The sequence below is a fragment of the Cebus imitator genome, unplaced genomic scaffold (genome assembly GCF_001604975.1).
Source record: "Cebus imitator isolate Cc_AM_T3 unplaced genomic scaffold, Cebus_imitator-1.0 Scaffold50, whole genome shotgun sequence".
In the NCBI taxonomy this organism is placed as follows: domain Eukaryota; kingdom Metazoa; phylum Chordata; class Mammalia; order Primates; family Cebidae; genus Cebus; species Cebus imitator.
The window spans coordinates 3,479,866-3,506,558 of record NW_016107365.1 but is presented as its reverse complement, the minus strand read 5'-3'; the positions used below and the strand labels follow the sequence as shown (position 1 = coordinate 3,506,558).

At 39.4% G+C, this 26,693-nt stretch overlaps 1 protein-coding gene, 1 long non-coding RNA gene and 1 other non-coding gene across 6 annotated transcripts in view; 2 read left to right on the top strand and 1 right to left on the bottom strand.

The window, feature by feature from the left end:
• The window catches only part of ARHGEF28 (Rho guanine nucleotide exchange factor 28), a 319,351-nt gene that overhangs the window by 101,674 nt on the left and 190,984 nt on the right, over positions 1-26,693 (bottom strand). For 3 of the 4 annotated variants that reach the window (XM_017527640.2, XM_017527638.2, XM_017527639.2), the window contains exon 10: positions 5,750-5,871. In XM_017527640.2, coding sequence (XP_017383129.1) covers positions 5,750-5,871 — 122 coding nt within the window. Of the gene's footprint in view, positions 1-5,749; positions 5,872-24,959; positions 25,191-26,693 lie in introns of those variants that run through there. The other variant, XM_017527641.2, reaches the window with a different exon arrangement.
• On the top strand, positions 10,115-10,176 carry LOC119471108. Its single transcript, XR_005200104.1, has one exon. It is a non-coding gene; the product is annotated as a U7 small nuclear RNA (small nuclear RNA).
• Positions 24,682-26,693, top strand: part of LOC108303706 — a 9,670-nt gene continuing 7,658 nt past the window's right edge. Inside the window, exons 1-2 of the long non-coding RNA XR_005200089.1 lie at positions 24,682-24,749; positions 24,936-25,022. This is a non-coding gene — a long non-coding RNA (uncharacterized LOC108303706). The remainder of the gene's footprint in view (positions 24,750-24,935; positions 25,023-26,693) is intronic.

The window sequence follows — 26,693 nt, the reverse complement described above, 5'->3', positions numbered from 1 at the left end:
TCAAGTAATTCTCCTGCCTCAGCCTCCTGAGTAGCTGGGATTACAGGCATCCACGACCATGCCCAGCTGATTTTTGTGTTTTTAGTAGAGACAGGGTTTCACTGTGTTGGCCAAGCTGGTCTTGAACTCCTGATCTCATGATCAGCCCACCTTAGCCCTCCAAAGTGCTAGGATTATAAGCATGAGCCACCATGCCCAGCCTGCAGAAATTTTTAAAAAAACTTTCATCATGTGAATTTGCTCATCAGGAAGGTTGATTACCTTGAAAATTAATAGAGACATTAATATAAGCTAGTAATATTTTTAAGTTTCTTTGCCAGGTTGAGGAAGATAAAGGAACTTGGATAAGATTATTTTCAGACATTGCTAGAAAGTATTTTAAACATACAGAATTTGGACTCCTTACATTGTCCTTGCTATTCAAATAGATATGGGGGCAATATAAAAAGTACTACAATAATACAATGAACTTTGAGATTTTGTTGCAGATTTAGTTTTCGATGCACACCTTGGCAATCTGCTATGTTTCAGTTTGTTGAATTAGACCATTTGAGGTCTCTCTAAATGCATGCCTCACTTTTTTTTTTCATTTTGGTTTACCACCATTAAAGCAATATTTCTTTCACCTAGAATATTCCAAAATAAAAATTATATCTTGGTCAGGTGTAGTGGCTCATGTCTGTAATCTCAGCATTTTAGGAGGCCAAGGTGGGCAGATCATTTGAGACTAAGAGTTCAAGACCAGCCTAGCCAACATGGCAAAACTCCACTTCTTCTAAAAATATCAAAATTAGCTGGGTGTGATGATGTACCCCTATAATCCCAGCTACTCTGGAGGCTAAAGCATGGGAATTGCTTGAGCCTTGGGGGTGGAGGTTGCAGGAGCCGACATGGTGACACTGCACTCCTACTGGGTGACATAGCAAGACTCTGTCTCAAAATACAAACAAAAAAAGAAAATTATATCCTAACCTTTGATTTACCCAATCTTTGGTTTGGAAAATTTTGCATTTTTAACAAATCTTAGAACATATAAAAACATAATATATATGCTTTTGCCCACATAATATTGAGTCACTTATAGGTTTAGTTACTTATAAATGGAAATACCATAGTTATAGTATTCACTAAGGCTCAGAACAAAAAATACATAAGGAGTCAAAAAGTATTTTATTTAATCAGCTGAGAAAATATGACAGCAAATTTAATCTATTAAAATCAAAACATGACAAATATATATATACTGAAAACAATCAAACATCAGTGAAGGAAACTGAAGTAACACAAATAAATGGAAAGATATCCTATGTTCATGGACTGAAAGAATCCATGTTGTTAAAATATCCATACTACCCAAAGTGACCTACAGATTCTATGTAATCTCTATGAAAAACAATGGCAATTTTTCACAGAAATAGAAAAAAAAATCCTAAAATTTGTATGGAATCCCAAAAGACCCAAAATAGCTAAAGCAGTCTTCAGTAAGAAGAACCAAGTCAGAAGCATCACACTGCCTGACTTAAAATTATATTACAAAGATATGGTAATCAAAACATTATGTTACTGACATAAAAATAGGCACATGGGCAAATGGAGCAAAATAGAAAGTCCAGAAATAAACCCACACATAAATATGTCAACTAATCTTCAATGAATGTGCTAAAAATATAAAATGGAGAAAAGATAGCTCCTTCAATAAATGATACTATGAAAACTAAATAGCTACATGCAAAAAAATGAAACTGGATCCCTATCTTACAACATACACAAACATCAACTCAAAAAGCAACAAAGTTTTTAACATAAAACATGAAGCCATAAAACTCCTAGGAGAAAGCACAAAGAAAAAACTAGTTGACATTGGTTTTGGCAATTACTTTTCGGATGTGACACCAAAAGCACAAGCAAGAAAAGCAAAATAAATAAGTATGACTACATCAAACCCAAAAACCTCTGCACAGCAAAGGAAACAACAAAATAAAACAGCAACTTATGGAATGGGAAAAAATATTTACAAGCCACTCATCTGATAAGGAGTAAATACCCAAAATATATAAGGAACTCATGCAACTCAATAGCAAAAAACCCCCACAAATAACCAGATTTAAAAACAGACCAAGGACCTGAATAGACAATTTTTCCAAAAAATGACACACACAAATGGCCAATAGGTATATGCAAAAGAGCTCAACATCACTAATCATCAAGAAAATGAACAAAAGTACAATGAGATACCACCTCACACCAATTAGGCTGGCTATTACCAAAAGGATAAAAAGATGCTGGAAAGAACATGGAGAAAGGGGAACTCTTAAACACTGTTGGGAATGTAAATCAGCACAACCACAGTGGCAAACAGTATGAAGCTTCCTAAAAAAATTAAAATATGACTACCATATGATCCAGCAATCCCACCTTGGGGGGATTATATCCAAAGGAAACAGAATCGCTATCCGAAAGAGATGTCTGCACTCCCATGTTCAGTGCAGCACTATTCACAGTAGCCAAGAGATGGAATCAACCTAAGTGTCCATCAACAGTTGAATAAAGAAAATGTGGCACATGTGTGATTTTCTGAAAACAGGAGAATAAAAACAGTGTTTTTTTCTATTCTCTTGCTCAACAATCAACACAGAACTCTTCCTTGACTGAATGTGTGAGGTTTTCCCCGATACTCAGCAAGGAAGCAATACTCTGCTGAATTTCCTCTAATTCAATTCAGGTCAGTTCAATTCTGGCACTATCAACCTGGGGGAGTCAGGTCCTACAGGCCTCAGTCCCACAAGACTACCCTGCTTCCAATGACAACTACAAGCCCCAGATTGTTTTATCAACCAGCTATAAAATGAGGTTCCCAGAGACCCCTTCTCAGGTTCAATCAATTTGCTAGAGCAGCTCACAGAACTCAGGGAAACACTTATGTTTCCTGGTTTATTATAGTGAATATTACAAAAAAATACAGAGAAACAGCCAGATGGAAGAGGTGCTTGAAGAATCCCGGAAGGGGCAGGGAGCTTCCTTGCCCTTTACAAGTGCACCACCTCCAGGAACCTCCATGTATTCAGCTATCCAGAATCTCTTGAACCCAGTCCTTTTGGTTTTTATGGAAGCTTCATTATACAGGCATGATTGGTTAAATTATTAGTTATTAGTGATCAATTTAACCTTCAACCTCTCCTCCCTCTGTGGATGCCGGTGGCGGAACTGAAAATCCCAATTCTGTAATCCTGCCTTGGTTTTTCCTGTGACCAGCTCGCATCCTGAAACTACCTAGGGGCTGCTAGCCACCCGCCTCATTATTAGCATACAAAAGACATCAACTTTGGAGATTCCAAGGATAAGTACAGTCATTCCTCACTTAAGTATGGAGATATGTTCTAAGAAATGCATCCTTAGGTTATCTTCTTATTACGTGACCATCACAGAATGTACTAACACAAACCTGATTGATAGTATAGCCCTCTACACACCTAGGCTATATGGTGTAGCCTATTTCTCCTAAGCTACAAATCTATACAGTATGTTACTGTACTGATTACTGTAGGCAACTGTGACACCATGGTAAGTACTTGTATATCTAAATATAGAAAAGGTACAGCAAAAATATGGTATTATAATCTTATGGGATCACCCTTGCATATGCACTCCACGATTGACCAAAATGTGACAGATTCCACATACACGTGCGTGCAAACACACACACACAGGAATATTATTCTGCCCTAGAAGAGAAAACAACCTGCCATGTGTGACAACATGGATGAATCTGGAAAACATTATGCTAACTAAAATAAGCCAAACACAAAGACAAATACTGCATGGTCTGACTTATATGTGGAATGTAAAAAAGTCAAGCTCATAGACACAGTGAGTATAAGGGTGATTACTAGGGGTTAGAGGGTGGGGGAAACGGTGAGATGTTGGTCAAAGGGTACAAACTTTCAGTTACACAATGAATAAGTTCTTGAGACCTAAGGTACAACATAGTGACTCTAGTTAATGCACTGTGAGCTTGAAATTTGCTGTAGATCTTAAGTATTCTCACTAGAAAAATAAATTAGTATGTGAGATGATATATATGTTTAATTAGCTTGTGGTCATTATTTAATAATATGTACATGTATCAAAACATTACATTGTATATTTTATGTAACATAATAAAGCTGGAAAATAATAAATACCAGAACATGGCTAGAACACACCAAGTCCAATTACCCTGTGGTTTGGTTTGGCTCTGTGTCCCCACCCAAATCTCACTTTGAATTATAATAATCCCCATGTGTCATGGGTAGGACCAGGTGGAGATAACTAAATCATAGGAGTGGTTTCCCCCATGCTGTTCTCTTGACAGTGAGTTCTCATGAGATCTGACGGTTTAATAAGGAGCTTCCCTCTTTGCTCAGCACTCATTGTCTCTCCTGCTGCCCTGTGAAGAGGTGCCTTCTGCCATTATTGTAAGTTTCCTGAAGCCTCCTCAGCCATGCAGAAGTGTGAGTCCATTAAACTCTCTTCTCTATAAATTACCCAGTCTCAAGTATTTCTTCACAGCAATGTGGAAGGGACTAATGCACCCTGTATCTTGAAAGTGTCCTCAGAACTCCCACTCTGTCCTATACTCCATGCCCCATTCTAGATTTCCATAACTAGGACTGACATTCAGTTAGTTTATACCAAAACAACTATACCAATTATTTACAGTTGAAGTCCATTCTGATATATTGGTGTCTCTGTCATTATGACTACCATCCCAACCTGTGCTGCATTTGATACAACAGTGCTTTGTAACACAAAAGGAAAATGCAGAGATGTGCTACCAAAGGACTGAAATTCAGATCTAGACAGAAAAAGTTTAGATCACAGAACACATCTATGAATAGCATAAAATATATGCATACTAACAACATAAAAAGGTTAAGTATCTTATGCCTAGTGAGTAGAGAAGGTACATGTTATATGGGGATTAAGTTTTAAGGTCAGTGCATAAGGCAGAAATTGTGTTGTCAAAACTACCCTTGAAAATCCCTTAAATTCCCCATATATTAGAGTGTTTAGAAATCTTCAGATCTATATTTTAATTTTTATACACGCCAAAATTTGAAGATCACTGAGCTAAAGAAAAGAACAAAAGACAACAAGATGGAGAACATTCAAACCAACTGCTTCTATGAGATTTAATTCAAAAGTCTCTATCAGGGAATGGGTAGAAAGTTCAAAAGGATTCCAGCTTCCTTATAAAAAGATGCTAGTCTGTATTAATATGAAAGCGCTACAATCTTGGTACACTTTAGTAGATGTGTTGTAAAGATTAACGAAGTAATTTATGTGGCAGTTTCCTGTGGTGCTGGGACCAAGCACCTGCTCATTACATTTGCTGGATTTGAATACAAGTATTGCAGAATCAGGTCATATACATACTGTTTTTTGAAAAGCTGTAGAGGAGACATTGGTCACACAGTTGTCATTTCCTACTTGGGCCACAAAAAAGTGCTCTCACACTCTTCCCATTTGGCTGCGCCTCATGATCCCTCCCTGACAGTGCCCCTTGGCTAAGTAAAGTGTGTTGTGTGCTGAAGTAAGCACCTAAGTTAAATGCTTAAATGCTCATAAAATGAGACTCCACAGCAGCATCCTCTTTTGCTGCTCTTACGCTAAAATTTTCAAAGGAACATAACAATGTTGAATCTATTTCTTCCAAACTCAGGTTTTGGAGAGAGGTAGAGATCCTCCTGTAATGTCAGTTGGGTCTTACCTGATCAATCACCATACAGTTAGCATAGACTTCATCACCTCCGTTCAGCATGTCAGAAAGCCGGCCTGCAGCAAGAAACATCGAGGGTGGCTTGGATTTCTTTAGGACATCGAAGGAGCGATCTAGAGGACAATAATGAAAACAGAGTAAATAAAAAAGAAGGGACTTATTTTACAGTCAAGCTTTACCTTCTTAGACCCTAAGAAAAAAAGTTGAGTGTATTTTTTAAATGGCTTTTTGCTAGATTTTAAGATCTACATGCAAGTAATTTTGTATCTACATCTAAACTTCAGTTATCTAGAATTTTCATGTAGGATGAAAAGTTCTAGACAGATAAATATTTGCCCACTTCAAGCATCATTTTCCCAATCATTGGAGGCCTTTGTAAAATCAATTAAATCTTTACTTTCAATTTCTACTAGATTTTTAAACTAAACTTCATTTCCCTTTATTAACAACTAAACTTGATTTTCCTTTATTAATAACTTAGAAGTATTAGTGACTGTACTGTGATCCTCAGTTTCCACTAATGTGCTCAGATTAAATGACCCTCTACCAAATGACCCAAGAGAATACGCTGCCTAGCAGTTGTGGCTCGGTACTGCTTGCTAATATGCAGAATCTCACACGTGGAGAATTTGCCTTCTTTTTTGGTTACGGAAATGTTTTTGCTTGCTTTCATGTTTCAGCTTTGTTCCAAATAGATGAGGCTGCCTAAAATTGAGTCCCAGAGAGTTAAACTGTTACTGTGTTTGTACAGAATGAAGAGTTAAAGGCAATAAAACATTCAAGCTACAATGCTTTGTGTCCTGTGACCTTGGCTAGTTTACCAGCCCTCCAGATATCTTCACAAAGTTTCCTCATCCATAAAAGCAGATTACTATTACGCTTTCCTCATACTGTGGTTATGAGGATTAAGGGTGTTCAGACATGTACAGACTTGACACATGCCTGGCACAAAGTGCTCATTTGATTATTTGTCAGAATTACTATTATATTTGTAATTATTATCATGAATAGTGATTTTTAAGCATGTTCTGTGTGAAGTGCAAAGTTAATACTAATCATAGCGTGTTATGGTAACGACAGATTTTCAATATGTGTAAATGACTTTCACAGGGCAGATTCAGTGTTATACCTATAGTAAATTCCACCCTCACTTACATCCCAGTAAGTTGTCTTGAATGAGTACAAAGGGATATTACTGCTGTTACCCCTCTTAACTATGTCATAACATAAAATCTGGTCAGCCCATGGGAGTGAATTAGGAAATTAAAAAACATTAATAACTGTTGGGTTGATGTACCATGAGCAAAAAAAAAAAAAAAAAAAAAACATTCCTTTTTGGAAAATAATGATAACATTATAAAAGTTCCAAAGTTGTATGAATTGTAGTTTCATAAGTCAAATGGCCCTGGCTTCAGATTCTGCTTCTAAATCTATCTCTTCCCCATACAGAGCACTGAAGTGTGAGATTCATTAAGCTCCTGGAGGAAACGTACAATGTGAAAGGAAAACATTTTCTTCTTATATATACAACGTATTCTTTTAGCAATTTATTTCAATAAGTAGCAATAAACAAAGCCCACAAATACTTTATGAGTATAACCTTTATAATTCATTGCTATACATTTTTATTCTAATTACACAAAAGAAAAGCAAGGTTCCAAATCTTACATAACAAATCAAGAACCTGACAAAACACTTTCAGTATGTTCTGAAAAAAGAAAATATTTACTCAATTGTCATTGTACATCATGTTTCAAAAACAATCATAAATAGCTCCACATCGCCTTCTGAAGTGTAACTAATCCAGATTCACTGCTCTACAGTGTCACAGGTTCACAGACTAAACACCTGACATTTCTGCCATCACATTTGAGGGGCTGTTCCTGCTCCTTTTTAACTGCTGCCAAATTAAGATTTCATTGATAACTAGGCTGACCTAAGAACAAGATATTTAACAGAACAGTTGCAAACAATCAATGGATCTCAGTTTAAAAACACAGAACCAAGTGAAGTATGACCCCAAATTGTGTGGTGCCAGTGAATGCATTGTCCAGTCACCAACAGCCATATTCTTAACCACCACAAGAGAACTCTATTCAAAACCCGACCGCTCGCTTCATGGATAGGCCAGACCAAAAATTATAGCTATTTCCACATCTACAGGTAAAAGGCACTTGGACTCAAACTTCCTGCTCAACAAATCTCCATGGCCCTATGTGGCAGGTATGAATCCGTAAGGAGATCATGTCTAGCAATAAAATAAACTAAAAGATGGTAGAGTCTGATTACTTTGTTCAATTTGGGATCTAATTTGTTTTCTGCATGGTTAATTTGATTAGAGTTTTAGAAAAAATAATGTAGTCTAGTTATGAAGACAGGTCCACATTGTCTTAATTGCAATTCTGAAATCCAGAAAGCTCTGAAAATCAGACTTTTCCCCATACGTTTGGTTCAAAAACATAGTCTGTGGCACAATCTGATCTAAGTCCATATTGGACCACGTATATTCTTTATTTGCTCTACTTGGTGTCAGTGTCATACATTTTGCTGCAGGAATATTTATAAGCTTGATGATAGCATTGCACCATGACTCCTATGGGAGTCACATCATATCAGTATAAATACCAGGCCAAAAAGATCTGAAAATTCTGAATTCCAAAACAAATCTTGTTCTAAGAGTTTCAAAGAACAGATTATGGATCTCTACAAAATCAGCCATCTTAGATATTAGAGCAACACTTCCCAAGGTTTTGTTATTCTTCTACCAAATTCACAATTTTGCCAAATGTACATATCATCTATATTATTTCACAGATATATTCACCTATATTATTTAGTGCCCATCTTTAAATGGACTCACCTGTTTTCTTTTAAATAAAATTAATTTAAGAAATACTTTAATAGTACGAAAAATCTTATCTCCACTGTACACAGGAAGCCTGTATTATTCCTGTCAAAAGTAGAAGGGAATTATATGTACTGAAATAATGCAAACAAAACAATGAAATTAGATTCTGACTAAGTAGTTGCCTATCAAAGCTGAGAGTCTGAGAGGCCTGCTCTCTTTGTTGTAAAGGGAGATTCTGAAGGATTCAAGAAATGTTAAAGATGCAAGGGTACCACACTGAGACTTTCTCCTTCAATCAACAGAAAGATAAAAAAAATACCTGCCTGACTCTATGATTCAACGTCATCTTTATGTTTATGGCCATCTCCAAGATGAACTCTTCTAGAGGAATTCACCCTACATTTTGAAAAGGTGGCCTATGCCGGATGTGGTGGCTCATATCTATAATCCCAGTACTTTATGAGACTGAGGCAGGTGACTTACTTGAGCCCAGGAGTTCAAGACCAGCCTGGGCAACATGACTAAACCCTGTCTCCACTAAAAATACAAAAATCAGCTGGGCGTGGTGGCACACACCTGTAGTCCCAGCTGGGAGGTGGGGGCTGCAGTGAGCTGTAATCATACCACTGCACTTCAGCCTGGGCGACAGAGTAAGACCTTGTCAAAAAATGAAGGGAGGGAGGGAGGGAGGGAAAAAGTAAAGTTGGCTTAGCCCATGTCATCATCCCATCACTGGGGTAATGACTCCACTGAGACAGTAAGTCGTGTGAATAACATGGGTGTGCAAGGGCATAATCAAGCAGTGAAGTGTCTCCTCTCTAATTCTGCCACCTAGAACCTGACATCTAGTTTTAGTCACTTGCCGCAATTATTAATAACATTGGCACAAACATCCCTTTTAGTACTTTTCTGGGGCATACATAGCCTCCACTTGTCAAAGGACGCCTTAAGACAATAGGATCTAGAAGTGAACACAGACTCATAAACCAGAAAATGACACAGACTAACAGGACCACCACTCCTTTATTAACTTCAATACTGGCCACTGCAAATAATGGGCTTAAAACCAGAAGACTAATCATGAAAGGAAAATAAACCCTAAAGAACACCTTCAGGCCAGGAGCCATGGCTCAGGCCTGTAATCCCAGTACTTTGGGAGGCCGAGGCAGGTGGATCACCTGAGGTCAGGAGTTTGAGACTACCCTGGCCAACACAGTGAAACCCTATCTCTACTAAAAATACAAAAATTAGCTGGGGGTGGTGGCACGTGCCTGTAATCCCAGCTACTTGGGAGACAGAAGAATTGCTTGAACCCGGGAGGCAGAGGTTGCAGGGAGCCGAGATAGCTGCACTGCACTCTAGCCTGGGTAACAAGAGCAAAACTCTGTCTCAAAAAAAAAAAAAGAATACTTTCAAGTTACCATCGGCTGCATACATTAAAGTGGCTAATTGCTCTACCGTGTTGCAGCCTATTCAGAGAAAAAACTATAATAGTTTCCTGTTTTTTAAAGTGTTACAGCTCTTTTCAAATTTGTCTAGCAGACTTTTTGGGTTTTGCCAGAAAGTCCCCCAAAAATAGTTTCTTTTTTTTTAAAGATATCTTTTCAATACTTTCAAGAAATATGATTTTATCACTTCTATATGTAACTACTCCAGTAATAAATTAAATGAAAAAGTTACGCTCCCCCAAAATGGACTGCTTTTTCAATGAACATATAGAAATAATTTGCAAGAAGAACCAGCTATTTGTTTTAAATTAATGCTGTCTTATAGGAAGTTTTTCTCAGCAAAAAACTAACTTTATAGTTTTGTTGATAACATTAATTTTTAATATTTGGTAAGCACATATTTCAAAGACAGTATAAAAGTAGCCAAAGCTCAACTTCCATTTAAAAAAAAATGGCTGCAGATTTTCAATTAGTAAAAAGCATTAGTGTGTTGCAGTGGTTAAAAGCATGAGCCCTGGACTTCCTGGTTCAAGTATCCACTCTACCATCTATTAGCTGTGTGACCTGGGGCAAGTTACTTAAGCTCTCTGTGCTTCCATTTCCTGACCTATAAAATAAGGCAATAATATGTCTATCTCATAGAATTATTGTGAGAATTAAATGAGTTAATATTTTAAGTGATTAGAGCAGTTTTACTTAAGTGACAAAGTAAGCACTCTATAAATGCTTTATTAGTTATGCTTCCTAAATATTATTTCAAAAGTAAATAAGGTTGTATAATTTTAGTTCTGATTCTTTTTAAAATTAATTTCAACCTCGGTTATAACTTTACATGTTCAAAAAACAACCCAAGGCCACTGGCATGCACAAAACATTCCATTTGCTTCACGAAGCGCATTTAAAATGTGGTAACTTTTATTTCAGACTTAGTTGGTGTTAAGAAATTTTGAAAAACCTATCCTGGACATGGTAAACTGAAAAATGTGAAATGTGAAGAGAAAGAAAAGTTGTCAAACTGCCCTTAGGATTTACCTCCAAGGACTGAAGGATGAGCTCTCATGAAATGGGAGGGATTATAACCACAGGATGAACAAAGAATAAAGTCAGACAATCAGAGACAGCATTTCTCAAGAACAAAGGCAGGATTTCAGAAACTAAGATGTCCTAACATGATGAAGTGGACTTGGGCCAGCTTCTCACTGCAAAGTGCCTGGAGGATAAACAGCAACTCCAAGGGGATCCCCAGCTCTCCGTTCTCCTATTTTCCCTGCTTTGTAATGTGATCTAGGTGACTCCACAAAGGCTCCGTGAAGTCAAAGTTTTCATCAGCCTGTCCTTGCTGTACTAAATGCTCTAATCAGGTGACACAGGGCAGACAACTGAAAGTAAATATATTTCACCCAGAGAAAGAAAAGGAATTGGAACTAGGAAGGAGGACAAGGAGAGGCAGCTGCAGATGCCTCCCTTCTCGCTGGCATTTACAATTACCTCTAATCTAGCAGGAAACAGTGAATGGCATGGCCCAACTTAGGACTTCTTCAACCTGATTTCGAACAAAATCCACCTCTCTCTTAAGAAGCTAAAAGCCTTGTAGCTAAAGGAAAATGTGGCCTACTTGACTGGTTATGTAAGTGACCCACGCCCAGACATAAACAAACCCGGCTAAGGCAGTTTTCTGCAAACCTGCTGCTGACCTGGTTTGGCCCACTCTGGATAACAAACCTTATCTGCAAAAGTCAGGTGAGGGCCTCTCAGTCCAGATATCTCTCAACTGTGGCTGAGTACATTGGTTTCATTCATTCATTGTATTTCATTTTAACTCTAGTCCTTTATGAACAGCAGAAACACTCATTGAGAATAACTAACCACCATAAATGTGTGAGACTTAGAGTTCAATTCCCAACACTCTGCTGAAACGGTGCTCTTCATGGTCACCAAAGAACTTAAAATGACAGAACTTACAGTAGTTCTCGGTCACACCTTCTGTGACCTACAGCAGTATTTAATACAGTTGATCACTTCCTGTCCTTATCATCCAGGACACCAGGCTCTCTAGGTTCTCCTCCCACCTTACTGGCCTTTCCTTCTCAGGCCCCATGACAGGTTCCTCCTCGGCTTCCGGACATTGGCAGATTGTACTACTTTAGGGTCAGTCCTCAAACCTCCTCTCTCTCCACTCTTCCCTTGGTCATCTGACAGCATGGCATCACATACCATCATATGATGATGACGCCCAAAGTTTCAACTCCAGTCCAGATGTCCAGACCACTCCCCTGAATCTCAACTCTCCCCTCAATATCTCCTCCTAGTTGTCCAGCAGTCATGCCAAGCACAACAAAGCTGAACTCTTGATTTCCCCCACTACACCCAGCTTCTCCCAAAAAAATGGCAACTCTGTCTTTCCTTGGAGTCACCTCTGGCTGTTTTGTTTCTTTCACAACTAGATTCAGAATCTGACCTTTTCTCAACACCTACACTGCGATGCCAGACAAGCCACCGCTGTCTTCTTCCTGAACTGTTACAAAAGTAGTCTCTCTGTTCCCACTCTTGGCCCACCATAGCCTTTTCTCCACAGGACAGACAAAGGAAATCAAGTCATGTCATACCTCTGCAAAATTCTCCAATGGCTTCCCATTGCATTCTGAGCGAAGGAAGACCAGACTTTTCCATGACCTACAGTGCCTCCCATTTCCTGCCCCTCCTCCACTTTCTCCTAGCCTCTCTGAAGCCCTGCCCACTACTCTACTCCAGCCCCACCAGCCTCCTAGCTGTTCTTGCCTCAGGCCATTTGTACTGGCTGCTCTGCCTTCCAGCTTGGCTCTTCCCCTGGATATGCAGATGCCTTGCTTTCTCACTTTCATATGGTCTCTGCCCCAGTGTCATCTTACCAAGGAGGCTCTCCCTGACCATCTTATATGAAATGGCAAACGCTAAACCTTGCTTTATTTCTGCTCATGCCACATACCATCACTTAGCATATTAGAGATTTATTTGCTTGTCATAAATCATTTGTTTCCTTCCACTAGAACATAAGCTCCATAAGAACGGCAACTTCAAAGACAGTTTTGTTCACTGTCTTCCCAGTAACTAGAACCATAGAGGCAGGCAGTGGATTATAAATGTTCACTGAAGAAATAAATAATGTCTCATCAAGAGCAGAAAATTCTCTTCAGGTCTAGTAATATTTTCTCAGATTCTGGACGTTTTCTTGTGATAGGTTCTCCTTGCTACACGTTGTGATGGGAGTATCACTGTCTTCTTTCATTTGCTTATTCACCCATTCATTCATTCATTCATTCTTTTTTTCAGCACTTACTGTCTACTGATCATCAGGTACTGTACAATCTGCTGGGCCCAGGACAGAGCCCTCAGCCTCTATTACCGACTCTTAAAAAAACATCTTCAGGCCGGGCATGGCGGCTCACACCTGTAATCCCAGCATTTTAGGAGGCCGAGGCAGCAGATCACCTGAGGTCAGGAGTTTGAGAACAGCCTGGACAACACGGTGAAACCCCGTCTCTACTCAAAATACAAAAATTAGGTGGGCATGGTGGTGGGCGCCTGTAATCTCAGCTACTTGGGAGGCTGAGGTAGGAGAATGGCTTGAACCTGGGAGGCTGAGGTTGCAGTGAGCCAAGATCACACTACTACATTCCAGCCTGGGCAACAGACTGAGACTCCATCTCAGAAAAAAAAAAAAAATCTTCAGAGCCCAGTATTGTGTATTCCCCAGAAGGTCCCCTGACACAGCCAGAAGGCTTTCCTTCTCTCAGCTCTTCCTATTACCTCTGCATTTTGTCCTGTCATCTATCACACTCTGGTGATCAGAGTTTTATTTTGCTCTTTCTGGTAGATAAGTAACTCCCTGACTAGGGTCTCAGCTACAAACAGATTGTGTAAAACACAATTTCATGCGCCTCTTATGCCTTCTGGTAGCAATAGCCCAAGAGTATTACTGTTTAATCTCTTTATTTAAAATATCAGATAGGCTACCCCTTTGCTAACAAAATAATCATATGATCAGGCATATATGCAAAATAAAGGTACTGGGAAGATGATAGGAAGAAAAACATGTAACAGGGGGAATTAGATGTAAAATAGGAACTACTATAAGAGTCAGCATCTCTGGAACACCTGCTATACACTGAGTAATTATACCAGACACTACTGCTATTGTAGCTAACATAACAATGGTGCTTACTCTGAACCAGGCACTCTATGATTAATATTTATTAACACATTTCATCCCCAAAACAATTCCATTTGACAGATGAAGAAACTGTGGTGCTATTTAAATAACTTCCCAAGATCACACAGCTAATCAATGGTAGCTCTATGCAGACACTCTGCTATATAGTTCAAAGTCCTTTATGTAATAATTAGGGTTACCAAGTATCCTATCTTGAACCAAAGAAAATGGTATTTGAGCAATGTCTGGTATTTTTCCATTAAGAAGTTTCATTAATGTGTTACAATATGACTTGTACCCAGATATGTTTGCCCACTTCCTGGGTCTGTGCTATTCACAACCGGCAGTTTGCTGCTGTGATATGACCCTGTGAGTCTTGCTGAGAAAACATTCATAGAACAGTAGATACATTATCTCATTTTGTTTAAGAGCACAACAACATCAAGATACTCAAGACTCAAAGACCAGAAAGATAAACTGTAGACTGCTATTTCTTGGTGATAGAGTATAAGCAGTTTCTGTTTTCAACTCTTTACTATGTGTAATTTCTACATTTTTAACAATAACCATCTTTACATCTAAAATACAAGTTTGAAAAAGTCATTTTTTGGGAGGGGGGTTGGGGAGACAGAGTCTCGCTCTGTCTCTCAGGGTGGAGTGTAGTGGCACGATCTCGGCTCACTGCAACCTCTGCCTCTGGTGTTCAAGCAAGATTCTCCTGTCTCAGCCTCCAGAGTAGCTGGGACTACATGCGTGCACCACTGACTGTGCTTGGCTAATTTTTGTAATTTTATTAGAGACAGGGTTTCTCCATGTTGGCCAGGCTGGTCCCGAACTCCTGACCTCAGATGATTCACCCACCTCGGCCTTGCAAAGTGCTGGGATTACAGGTGTGAGCCACCGCACCCAGCTGCAAAAGTCATATTTTTAATATGTCTCTTAAGTAAAGAAAAGCTGTGTAATTTTATGCAGAATGGTAGTTTATCAGTAAGTCAACCATATCAGATAATATATGTATAAATGTATTAACTGGAAACACTTTACCCAAGAGCATACAGAATTGTTTTTAACCATCTGCCAAACTCACTCTCCATAACTGCATGAGTCATTATCATATTTATTTTGTAGACAAGAAAGCTACAGCCCAGGGAAAGTGATTAACCTACCCAGGTTATTAAGTGGTTGAACCAGAATGCAAATATAGTGCCGACAGAGACCAAAGCCCACCTGCTACAGTATCCAATCTCCCAAATTCCCTAATTCAAAGAAATCTTTGCCAAGTTCTGAAGTTTATAGAAAGTCCTTTTCATCAACGGTCTTAGTGTGACCCAGAAAAAAGAAAAAAACTACCCTCACAATGAAGGTGAACATTTATGAGCTGGGTGCAGTGGCTGGTTCCTATAATCCCAGCACTCTGGGAGGACGAGGTGGGAGGAATGCTTGAGCCCAGGAGTTCGAGACCAGCCTGGATAATACAGCAAGACCTTGTTTCTACAAAAAAATTAGCTGGATGTGGTGGCGCATGTCTGTATATACAAGCTACTCAGGAGGCTGAGGTGGGAGGATCCTTTGAGCTTGGAAGTTAGAAGCTGCAGTGAGCCATGTTCTTGTCACTGCACTCCAGCCTGGGTGAGACCATGTCTCTAAGAAAATGGTGGGGGGACATTTCCTGGGGTGAACTAGCATTCATCTCCTTGTCCATTCCTCTTCTATGGTTCTCTTAAAATTTTTCCTGATATTAGTCTTGGCCTTTCTCTTGTGAGTTGGACCTGAGGCTACAGAGAGGATCCATCCAACTTCCAAAATTATCTCAGCCCAGGAATTTCCTGTGGGTCACATGTAAGCTAAAGTATCTCTGTAGATTTTAACATGTACCAAGAGTATCTGAGAGAACCCAGGGAACCTCTGTCCACCAAACTAGAGTCTCAATCCAAAAACCCAATTCACCCTCAGAACTTACCTCACTTTCCTGGGATCCTTTAAAAAGAAAAGTGGTCCCTGGAAGGAGGTCAGGCCTCTCAGGTCAGTCCTGTTAACCACAGTAACAGCTGGGGACAGAGCCAGTGGTTTCCAGAGGTGCTGGGAGTAAGAGCTGTTTCTGCAGCTCCTCCCTCTGCCCTAGAAAAACACAGTTTAAACCCCCTCCTAAATCACAAGTACACTTTGGGTCTCTAAAACCAGATCCTTAAAAAAGTCCGATTCTACTGTTTTGAGAGAACTAATCAAAATTACTGAAGAAGAAAACAAGGCTTTTCCCTTGTAATAGAGGAAAAACACAGAGAAGTCAAGAGAAGGGAGAAAATGCTGTCCTCTGAAAACAAAACCCAATCTTTCCAAGCCCTCAGTCCTCACTGTAGTAGCACTACGTAGCCTTCAAGAGTCCATGTGTTTATGTTTGGAAAAAGGACTTTCAAATGCACAAGTAACTTTTTTCTGCACTTGCTTCCCTCAAGCAGTCAAGCAGACACGCAGTCATGTGTGGTGTGTGGACTTCGGCATGATTAGATTTAATCAACAAGCCCCTTCCTTCTTGATGGAGTTCTCCAGGGCCTAAACCAAATTAGTCCACTTAAAGGAAAAATTGGCTAACTGAGCAGGGAAAAAAACGGATATATACAAACCACAATAAAACCAAAAGACCTCAAATGAAGTGGCAGGACTCTGACAAGACCACTTCAAGTGACTCCAAAAATATAAACAAACTGATGAACAAGATGCCCAATACGTCATCATCACAAAGAACTCTATGAATAATTCAAATCCCCTATAATTTTATGGAAAGACCCAGACACACAAAAATAATTTAGTTTTTTTCAAATTCATGAGGAGCTTCATTCTCCAGTGCCCATCCCTAGAGCCATATGTGTTTTTGCCCCCCTAAATATCCTCAAAAGTAATTGAGTTTTACTATAGACAAAAAACTATGCTAACAAAATAGAGAATTCTCCATGGAAATGTGCATTTTTTCACTTATTTTTTATGTGTCCTCAATAGAAACATTTTGAATGAATGAATAAATGGGCAAATAGATGAATGAATGGTGAAAGCCAAGTACTACCTGGCATTCCTCCAGATTGTTCTGTTTCTTCTGGTTGAGAAGCCCTACTTAATTCCTGAATCCTGTTCCGTTATCCTGAGCAACTCTGAGACACCACCGAGTAGGTGGGGATGAATGAGGCCTGGATGTGGGATTTGTCAACATTCATAAATCTCCATTGTCAGGGATGGAGGACTCTCCATTGTCAGGGATGACGCAGACCAAGTAGATCAGACAAGTGATTTCCCTGCCTGTGGGGAACAGTGTGAAATAAGCTGGGCATTCACTCTGAGGGTAGGTGGGTTTTCCTGCTTCCATCTAGGGCTCTGCAGTAGATCACCTTGCAGGCTACCCCATACCATCATGAGGACAACCATTACCAAGCACACTTGGAGGAAGAGCAAGGTCAGGCAGTGGGGCCAGGCTCAGCTTTCCTGGGCCACTCTCAGGTACCTATATGGTGAGAATGGGATCCCATAAATCCCAAAGGCCTATGAGAAGAACAGGAAGTGGCCTGAATTGAGCACCTGTGTCCTTCCATGAGGCCCATCGTGATGCAAAGCGAGACCAGATGGCAGGCACTTCTTGGGGAAGCATCTGGGTCAGAGGCCAGGGGAAGAGAGTCGAAGATTTTGTAGTGTAAGAGCCAGGGTGGAGCCAAGTCAGGGTGAAACCAGAAGGAGAATCACCAGGTCCTGACCGTCACCACAATCCCAGCTGCTGACCTTTATCACAGATGCCAGAACAGCCAGTAATAATGCAGTCATGCCTCAGGGAAGCGCCAGCCTAGTCAAGCCACAGCAGAACCCAGAAGGACCCAGAAGGTGCAGTGTAGACTGAAGGATTGGGACTTTCCGTCCCTCCACCTCCACCCCTCATTAACCTCCACTGTTGCCAGGAAATCACATTCAACAGCAGCTTGACAAGGAACAGTAGGAGAGGGAAGAAACTTGAGACACTGAATATTTTACATAAAGATACTGATCGGTCACCAAAAATTACTATTTACATTATATCAGACCAAGTTTTCTACATTAGACTAAAATACATCCTTTCCCCTCCCCTGCCCCACTGCCTATACAGTAGGATTCCATGAAGATGATCAGATCAATTGTAGATAAAGACTATCTGGGTGTAGTGTGGGTAAATTTGTGCCATGAGACAGTTTCAATATTTACTGCCTACTTTCTGGCATCCAAGTGGTAATGGGCTAGCTACCTTCAAGGAATTCAGTGTCTTAGGATACAGAGGTTTAATACAGCTATAATACAGTAATGAGAGGGCCTATCCTAAAAATGTATGCAAGGCAGAGTGGCACAGGAGACACAATGCTGAACTCCAAGGGAATTCAGAGAGTGCCTCCTGGAAAAAGGATACTCAAGCTGCATCTTAAAGAGCAAGTTGGAGATTAATAGTTGAAAATGGGAAAAACATTCACCTGAATTTGATAAAATAAAAATAAAAGAGAGAGGCAATTTATGGAAGGCATGTGAGGATGGCTTACAGAACTAAAAGAATTAAGCATCCAAGCCTTGAGAGGTAGGAAGCTGGGCAGCAACAAGGGCCTGGAACCCAGGCAGGACCCTCTCATTCATCTACTTCTCTCTACACGTTTACAGCATTTCCTCCTACTACCAGCTGGTTTTTTCCAGTTAAAGGTTTTCACTCCAATCCATCCAGCATTGCCACCCAAGAAAGAAGACATCTCCCACCAATCTCCAGTATGAATAATCCCAAGGAAGAATTCTGATTGGCTATGCTTAAATCATGTGCCCAACCCAGGCCAATCATTGTGGCCCAGGCAGGAGAAGTGCTGTGATTGGCCCAGTCTGGGTGGGATGCCCATCCTACTGCAATCAGCAAGGCAAAGTCACATGAGAAGTTGGCAGCATCATTTGGACCTATTGCCAGAGTAATGAAGGGGCCACCTCCTAAAGAGCAAAGGGAAGAAACATACTAAGTATGTAAAACTAAACCTCCAGGCCAGCACAACATTTGGCACCTCTACATATCTGTATGGCCATGAATCAACAGGCCACAAGGCTAGGCTGTATTCTATCACTTTGATACATTCTATGTATGTCTGATTCTGTCCATTTGCTTAGAGAGAATATCCTGGCATTAAAACCCCACCAAGTTCACCACAGGCTTATAGCCTATTAAAATGACATACTTTTCATGATGCCCCCAACTTGAACCTAGTCTCTTTGCCTTGAACTTTGACAGTAATTTTTCCTGATCTCTCCTATGGGACTTAATCACTTTCTACTGTAATTAATTAATGTATCTGAATAAATAATCATTTGTCCTTCCCTAAAACCAGGAGTGAGGGAGAGGAATCCCCCGAACAAGAACACAATTACAGTAAATTGTAATACTGTCTTCCACCTGCAGAGATTAATGGAGAATGATACCTTGTCCAAGAATTTGAGCAGCCAAAAATAAAGAAAAATTTACTTTCAAAAATTTGGCAAAGTATTTGTTTAACTAAAGGTAGTATTGAGAGTATGCAGCTATGTTGTTTGGCAAAGAGTTTGCAATGGGCCTCTTCTACTCTGCTGACAATGGTAGGCCTCTAGGCAGAGTCTGGAATTGAAATTGCTCTGTATGAGGTTAAACACTCTCTTCATTGAGAGCCAAAGAAATCTTAGCAGGTTATGTCACCTTTAGGAAAATGTTTCTCTTCCTTAATAAGGATTTCTCTAGTGACTTACTCATCCTATGGTATTCAGCTGTCCTTTGGGGAGTTTTTAGACTGAATACAGACACACATATCCACATACATGTATACATCTGATGAAACTTCACAAAAGGGAGGAAGGGAAAGAAGAAAAGACAAGCCCGAGATAAAAGTAAGTCACCTTTAAAAATCATCGTTAACATTTCTAAAATGCCATCATACCTCTGCCTAATTATTGTGTCAAGGATTATTTTTTCAGATTAGGTACTTGCCCTCTAAACATTGAATGAGCTCACGAAATAGGCCAAAACAATGGTCTCAGGGTCTTGGGTCTCCACTCCCAGCATACCCAATCTCTCTAACTGTATCTTTTTGTCCAGGACAAACCTGTGAACTTTCCAGGTCACAGTGGAAAGCACTCCCAGCCCCTTCTTTTCCCAATTCATCCTGTCTCTTCCTCTCCTAAGCCAACCACTCTGTGCTCCAGGCATCTGTGCATCTGTTCCCAACTCCAATCCAACAATGTGTGTAAGTCCTATATGTGTGTATAGGAGGAAGGCATCAAGATGCATAAACAACCCTACCATATTGCTTCTCCAGAGTCTCCCCCTGTCACTTCTCCTAGTAAAGATACACAAAAGAGAGGGAGAAGCTAAGACAGGGAGGCACAATGGTACCTTGTGAACCCAAGCAGCTACCCATTGAAGTTTACCATCCGTTACCTCTACTGAGAGGTGGTAAAACATACCAGGAAGAACAAAACCACTTGAGTGTCCTGGTTCTTGGCCTGGCTCTGCCATTTATTAGCTCTAATTTGTGGCAACACACTTCTCTCTGAGCCTTGGAGTCCCCAGTTAATAAATGAAGGTGACAGTCACATCTAATAAACAGGTCTTTTACAAGACAACACATGTAAAAACTACATTATGCATATGTCATTCTTTCATTCCTTCTCCTTCTTTATTCTACCATGATTACCATTCCCTATGTTTCCTGGTATGACTTTGGGAATAACTGTAAAACTCTCTAAGCTTCAGTTTCTTCACCTCTAAAACAGAGATAATATATGTATTACAGAGTTATTTTGAGACTCACATATCATGCATGTAAAGCATGTACTATAGCTTAGTAAAGATTAATAGGATACCATATAAATATTATTTTTATAATGATTAGAGAAAATATGGTGCTATCTAAGCTGTCCAAGGTTGTCAAGCTCTCTGGCATGCATTGCCTTCTTCGGCAACTGTAACCTGGTTTTGCACCAGCAAAAAAAAAAAAAAAAAAGAGAGAGAGAGAGAGAGAAAAAAACATTTTTCACATTATGTGTCATTGGAGAGGCAACATATGATATGAGCTGGGGAAGGAGAGAATGAGAGAAGTTACACAAGTGGATAAAAGTCATAAGAGAAAGAACATTTCAACATTTCCTGGGGCCTAATGATTTATACTAAAGTACACATTTTAAAGAAATGACAATTATGAAAACCTTGGGTAAAGGTAATGCCTATATTTTCCAATCTTTGATTAATAAGCTATAAATTTCTTGATGGAATCTCCTACTTTAAAAAACAACAAAACAGAAAATCAGGCATTCCTGGAGTCCTTGAAGTGGAACAGTAATGGATTCTGGCCCACTCCAATCATTAACCACTGGGCTGCTCATACAGTCAGTCCTAGGGCTGCCTATGAAAGGAACAAGCCAACTCTTGGGAACCCCAGGAGTACATGTTGGGCAGCCTGGTTTTAACTGCTTTCATCATGCTCCGCTCTGGACATGGGTCATTTTCAAAGGCACTGCTTCTAAGTCACATCCTCTTATCTTCTCTCTGAAGGTATGAGGATAAGAAAGTACTAGATACACTTTTTAATTGAAATATGGTATTAGTGGGTTTCTGCTAATGGTGTTTTCCTCTTGTTACCAAATCCTTCCTCTAAATTTTCACATCATTCCCTGTACAAGCTAGTAATATGTATGTGTCCACGTTTCTATCAAAAAAAAATTGTGAAAACTATGACAGAAGGAGATATTAAAACAAAGGAAATATTGACAACGGAGGTCAGGACAAGGAAAAAACAAGAGAGAACATAAGACATGACACTGTTTCTGACCAAATTCAAGAGAGGTTTGCCAACAAGCCTAATTCCAAGCCCTCAAAACCACCTTCATGATTTCTCAGGTGACTTGAACCTACATCTGAGAATGATGTTGGTGGTGATTAGAAGGAAGGGAAGAATGATTAAGAAATTCAAGCCACCTTAGTTGTGAAGACTGACAAAAATACTTGTGATATCCTCTAGGTGACAAGAGACCACAGTTCCCAAACTGACCATCAGGCTAAAATATCAAGTTCCTCGATATTTCTTCCACTATATGGAGGGGGCACATCTGGGTCCTGGGAGATGGGTCCCCAGGTTAAGGTCCCTGTAAGCAGAGACAGCATCTGTCAGGGTCATTACTTCACCATACCCTCAAAAACAGTGCCTGGCACCCCCCCACCCCAGATGCTTGTTGAACATGTGAATAACTCCCCTCATGTCACTGTTGTCCTCATCTGTCAAATGAGAGGATTAGACCAGATCATCTCTAGAGCCCTTTAGGTTCTAAGGATCTGTGGTTCTGGGACTCTGCTAGCTAGCATTATAGCATGACCAAACTTGTGCTTCATAACTAAATCACAATGATTTAACAAAGAACGCAAGTGTGGAACATGGTCTAACAATCCCCACCCCTCTGCTACCAACCTTATTTTCACTCATCTTTTATCAGTGGCAAATAGTTAATCATTTCCATATCCCAGGTACCTGCTTTCACTTGAATCATGTTTAATTTATACATAGCTATGCTATGATTTTCTGTTGCCGCTCATACTGGCCACCCTCCAACTTTGGATTTAAAAGGAGAGCACAATAAATGCATTCCCTACAATTTCAATGGACTCTCAAAGTTCTCCACTGGCCTCCTCATCATTAATCCCATGTCTCTCCACGGTATAAGGCTGCCCAGGCCCCAACAACATTGGGCAACATAAAAACAAAACTAAATAAAGCAGATTAGTCCCCAAATTTAACTGGATTAGAAGTGGCACAGAGATTTGGTGGACTCTACAGAATGGCACCTACCCTCAAGCAGCTCTCAACGGACCAGAACTAATAATATTCACTCCAAAGTCATAATGACTTTGTGTATCTCCTCTCTGAAAAGCAATTAACTATTTGAGAATAATGTCAAACATACAGAAAAGCTGAAAGAAATCCACTAATTTTTTTTTAAAAAAAGAGAAGCTAAAAGAATAACAGCAGCACAGAATAACAATATATACTATTTACCCAGATTTCTATATTGTTAACATTTTACTCCATTTTCTACAAGCTTATTTTTATAAGCACATGCTTGTGCTCTTGTGTGTGTGTGTGTGTGTGTATATATATATATAAAATATTATATTATATTTACATATATAATATATATATTTGTACCTTGAATAATTTAATGGTAAGTTACATATATCATGGCCCTTTAATATATGACTATATCCACCAAAGATATACAGGCTTTTATGTTGAAATTTTTTTAAGTCTATTCCTTACAACATCTATAAAATCAATAAAATAGAAAAAACAATTTTCTTAGATAAAAAATAAAATTAATTCTTAAAACATTAACTTTAATGTCTTAAAAATAGTATGTTGAATATAAGCTATTAAAGTCTTCAGCGATAGAATTTGAAGGATGGCAGCTAGCAACATGAAAAATGTGTTCAGGCTGAGTCTTTCTACTAGCCCTAGATAGTAAACACATCTTATTCCTGGAGTTGACCTTCATCTAAGCCAAACAGCAAACAAGCCAAACAAACACTTCTATTTTATTTCAGAAGGAAGGAAGAAGATGCGTGAAGCTAAGCTGGTATGCTGACAACTGCTAGCGTCCGTCCTCCCCTGGAAGACGCAGAGGGTGACAGGGTAAGCCACCCTGCTCCCTAGAACAGGTATGCTCCCGAAGGACGGTGCTGCAGAGGTAACCTGCTTAGAAACACCTTTTCTGCTTGTAAGCTTCTAAAAATGTTTCTTTTCTCTTTAAAATAAAAAACATAACTAGACATGCCCCTACACAAGACAAGAAATGGGAAGGATTAGACACTATCTTATTTTTTTAAGCCTCAGAAGGCAACAATTATCACCAGCTAAGCCCAGCCAAGGATAGGACAACAGCTTCTCACGGCACCTCTTCTGCACCCCAGCACCAGCTTGCCCCTTTTTCCACGACCCACACTACAACAAGAATGGGTTGCAAGTAAGAGAGAACAAGCAATGTAAACCCATGCCGTTATCAGTCATGCTCAGATAAATGGCTCTTATTTTTTCAGCAGTAAAGGATTTTACTTAACTTACTTGACAATTATTTTTAGTAAACTAGTTAATATGTGATTATATTCTCTGAAGATATACAGGCTTTTGTGTTTAAATTATTTTTTTTCAAATCCTTTCCTTATAATGCCTATAAAATCAATAAAATAGTATAAAATAGAAAAATTTTCTTAGTTACAAAATATTTTTTTAAATTACTACACACTTGAAAACTAAAACAAAAGACACAGAAACTGGGTGTGAAACACATGCGTATTCTCTGCAAATCCCACAAAGACTGAACATGTTTAAATCAACAGGACTCTTTATTGTCAAGGTAACTCCACGGCAACTGTGATTAAGTGAATCCAAAACACTTACCTTGTACTAAACTCCTCTTATTTTTTTCTAAAGAAAATTGCACATACATAATAACACCGAGGTACGTCGATTCAAAATGAAAGGAACATAAGACGAATTAGTAGGTTTGCCTCAGAAACCTATATGTGTCTGTACAGTGAGAGTTTTCTAAAGACACGCATAAACACGCACTACATTGGAAAAACAGCCTGGCAAAGAAACAAGGAAAAGAAAGGTAAGAATAGGATGTCTGGCTTTGCTTGTCAAGGAAAGAAAAGATGCTGCAATCTACCTTGTTTAGATGCCCTTCTTCGAATCTTCATTTTGGGAAAGGAAGGCCACGAGTAGTTAAAAGGTGAGTCGGAGTCAGAATCCATCTTTTTGTTTTGGTGAAATCAACAGATGAAACAGCAGAGACTCAGGAAGAACTTGGGGCGTCCCCAGCCAGGAGGCAAGCCTCCCCGTGTGATGTAAAGGGAGGAATGAGACTGGATGAAATAGCTCCTGCACACCGGGGAGGGAAAGGCAATAAATGTTTTGCTTCCTTCGGGCATTCAGGCGTGTAGACAGACAAGGAGGCTGTAAATATTAAAGCCAAACTAGGGAAGGAAAGGAGGGAGAAGGCGGGGGAGCTAAGAGTTTGGCTGAAACAGCGCAGTCCACTTATTCAAAAGGTCATTGGGAGCAAATGAATCATTAACTCCTCTCTTCTGGTTGCTGGAAATGGAAATGAAAAAGGAAGGTAACTGGGAATTAAAAGAGGACTGCCTGTGATTTAAGAAAAAAAAAAAAAATAGCCTCCAAATGCAGGCTTGTTTTGCTCGGAGTGAGAGTATGGCTTCTCAGAAGAGCCACCCAGTGCCGTGTTAGATAAAGGTTGAGGTTTATGTGTGTGGACAGCCAGAAAGCTTGATCCCCAGGCAAATGAAGGCCAGCAGACTCCAGGAAGAGCTCTTTCCAGAGCAGACTATTCTCTCATGCCATTGGCAGCTTGGGCAGCTTTTCGGATTTAAGAACCAAAACAGCTCTGATAATTCATTTAACAATCCAGTCTCACTGCCCTTTTAATCCTAATGTGGTTGGAAGTTTTCATTTTTATATAGCTTGTACTCATTTCATTAGATTCATACAAAGTTATCTACCACCGTTTAGCACAATTGGGGTATTCCATATTGGTACTGTCACCAAGTTTGGCCGTCAGTTATCAGGATTTTGGCGCCTTTATAGCTCTGATCTAAACTTTCAGTCCATCTCAATAGAGCTGGTGACTAATTTACCACAAACCAACAGTTCTTGCAGTCTCCCTGAACAATTCTCCAGTAATTAGCATTCAGGAGAAGCTCATTATTGCCTCCCCATAAATCGTGGCACTGCTCAAGCTCACTTCTCCACTGCCTATAGGCACACAAATACACATGCCCCAAATAAGCCCAAACACAACAGCCAAGATCTGCAGTGGAGAAAAGGATGTCCCAAATGTTATTGGGGAGTCTCTTTTAAGCATTTCTTTTAGTAGAAACAATAGCAAGAAATGTTTTGTTTTGCTTTTCGAGGTCATCTGATGTCCAAATAAACTAAAGGATATCGGAAATAATATGAAGATCAAGTCTGCAGATTTAGAAGCTAACAGTATGTGTCTTAATTAACATTCATTTCTTTGCTTCAATTATTTCCTAAATTGTCAGTACTACTGTGCCACACTGTGTAAGAAAACAGCTGTATAGCCTGTTCCATGAAAGCTAATCCTGTCTGATTGGGTAGGGGTTGAGTGAGGGGCATAGGGAGAACAGGAGAAAGGGGAGAGACCACTTAATTTCAAATTTAAATCAAAATCAGAATAAATAAATCAGTGCTGTTTTTATATAGTTTGTGACCTAAACATACATCTAAAACAAAATATAACTAGAGTATAGTTACAAGGATTGCAATTAAGTAAAAAGAAATATTAATACATTTTCTATTTTGTGGCTTTTTTTTTTTTTTTTTTTTTTTTTTTTTTTTTTTTTTTTTTTTTTTTTTTTTTTTT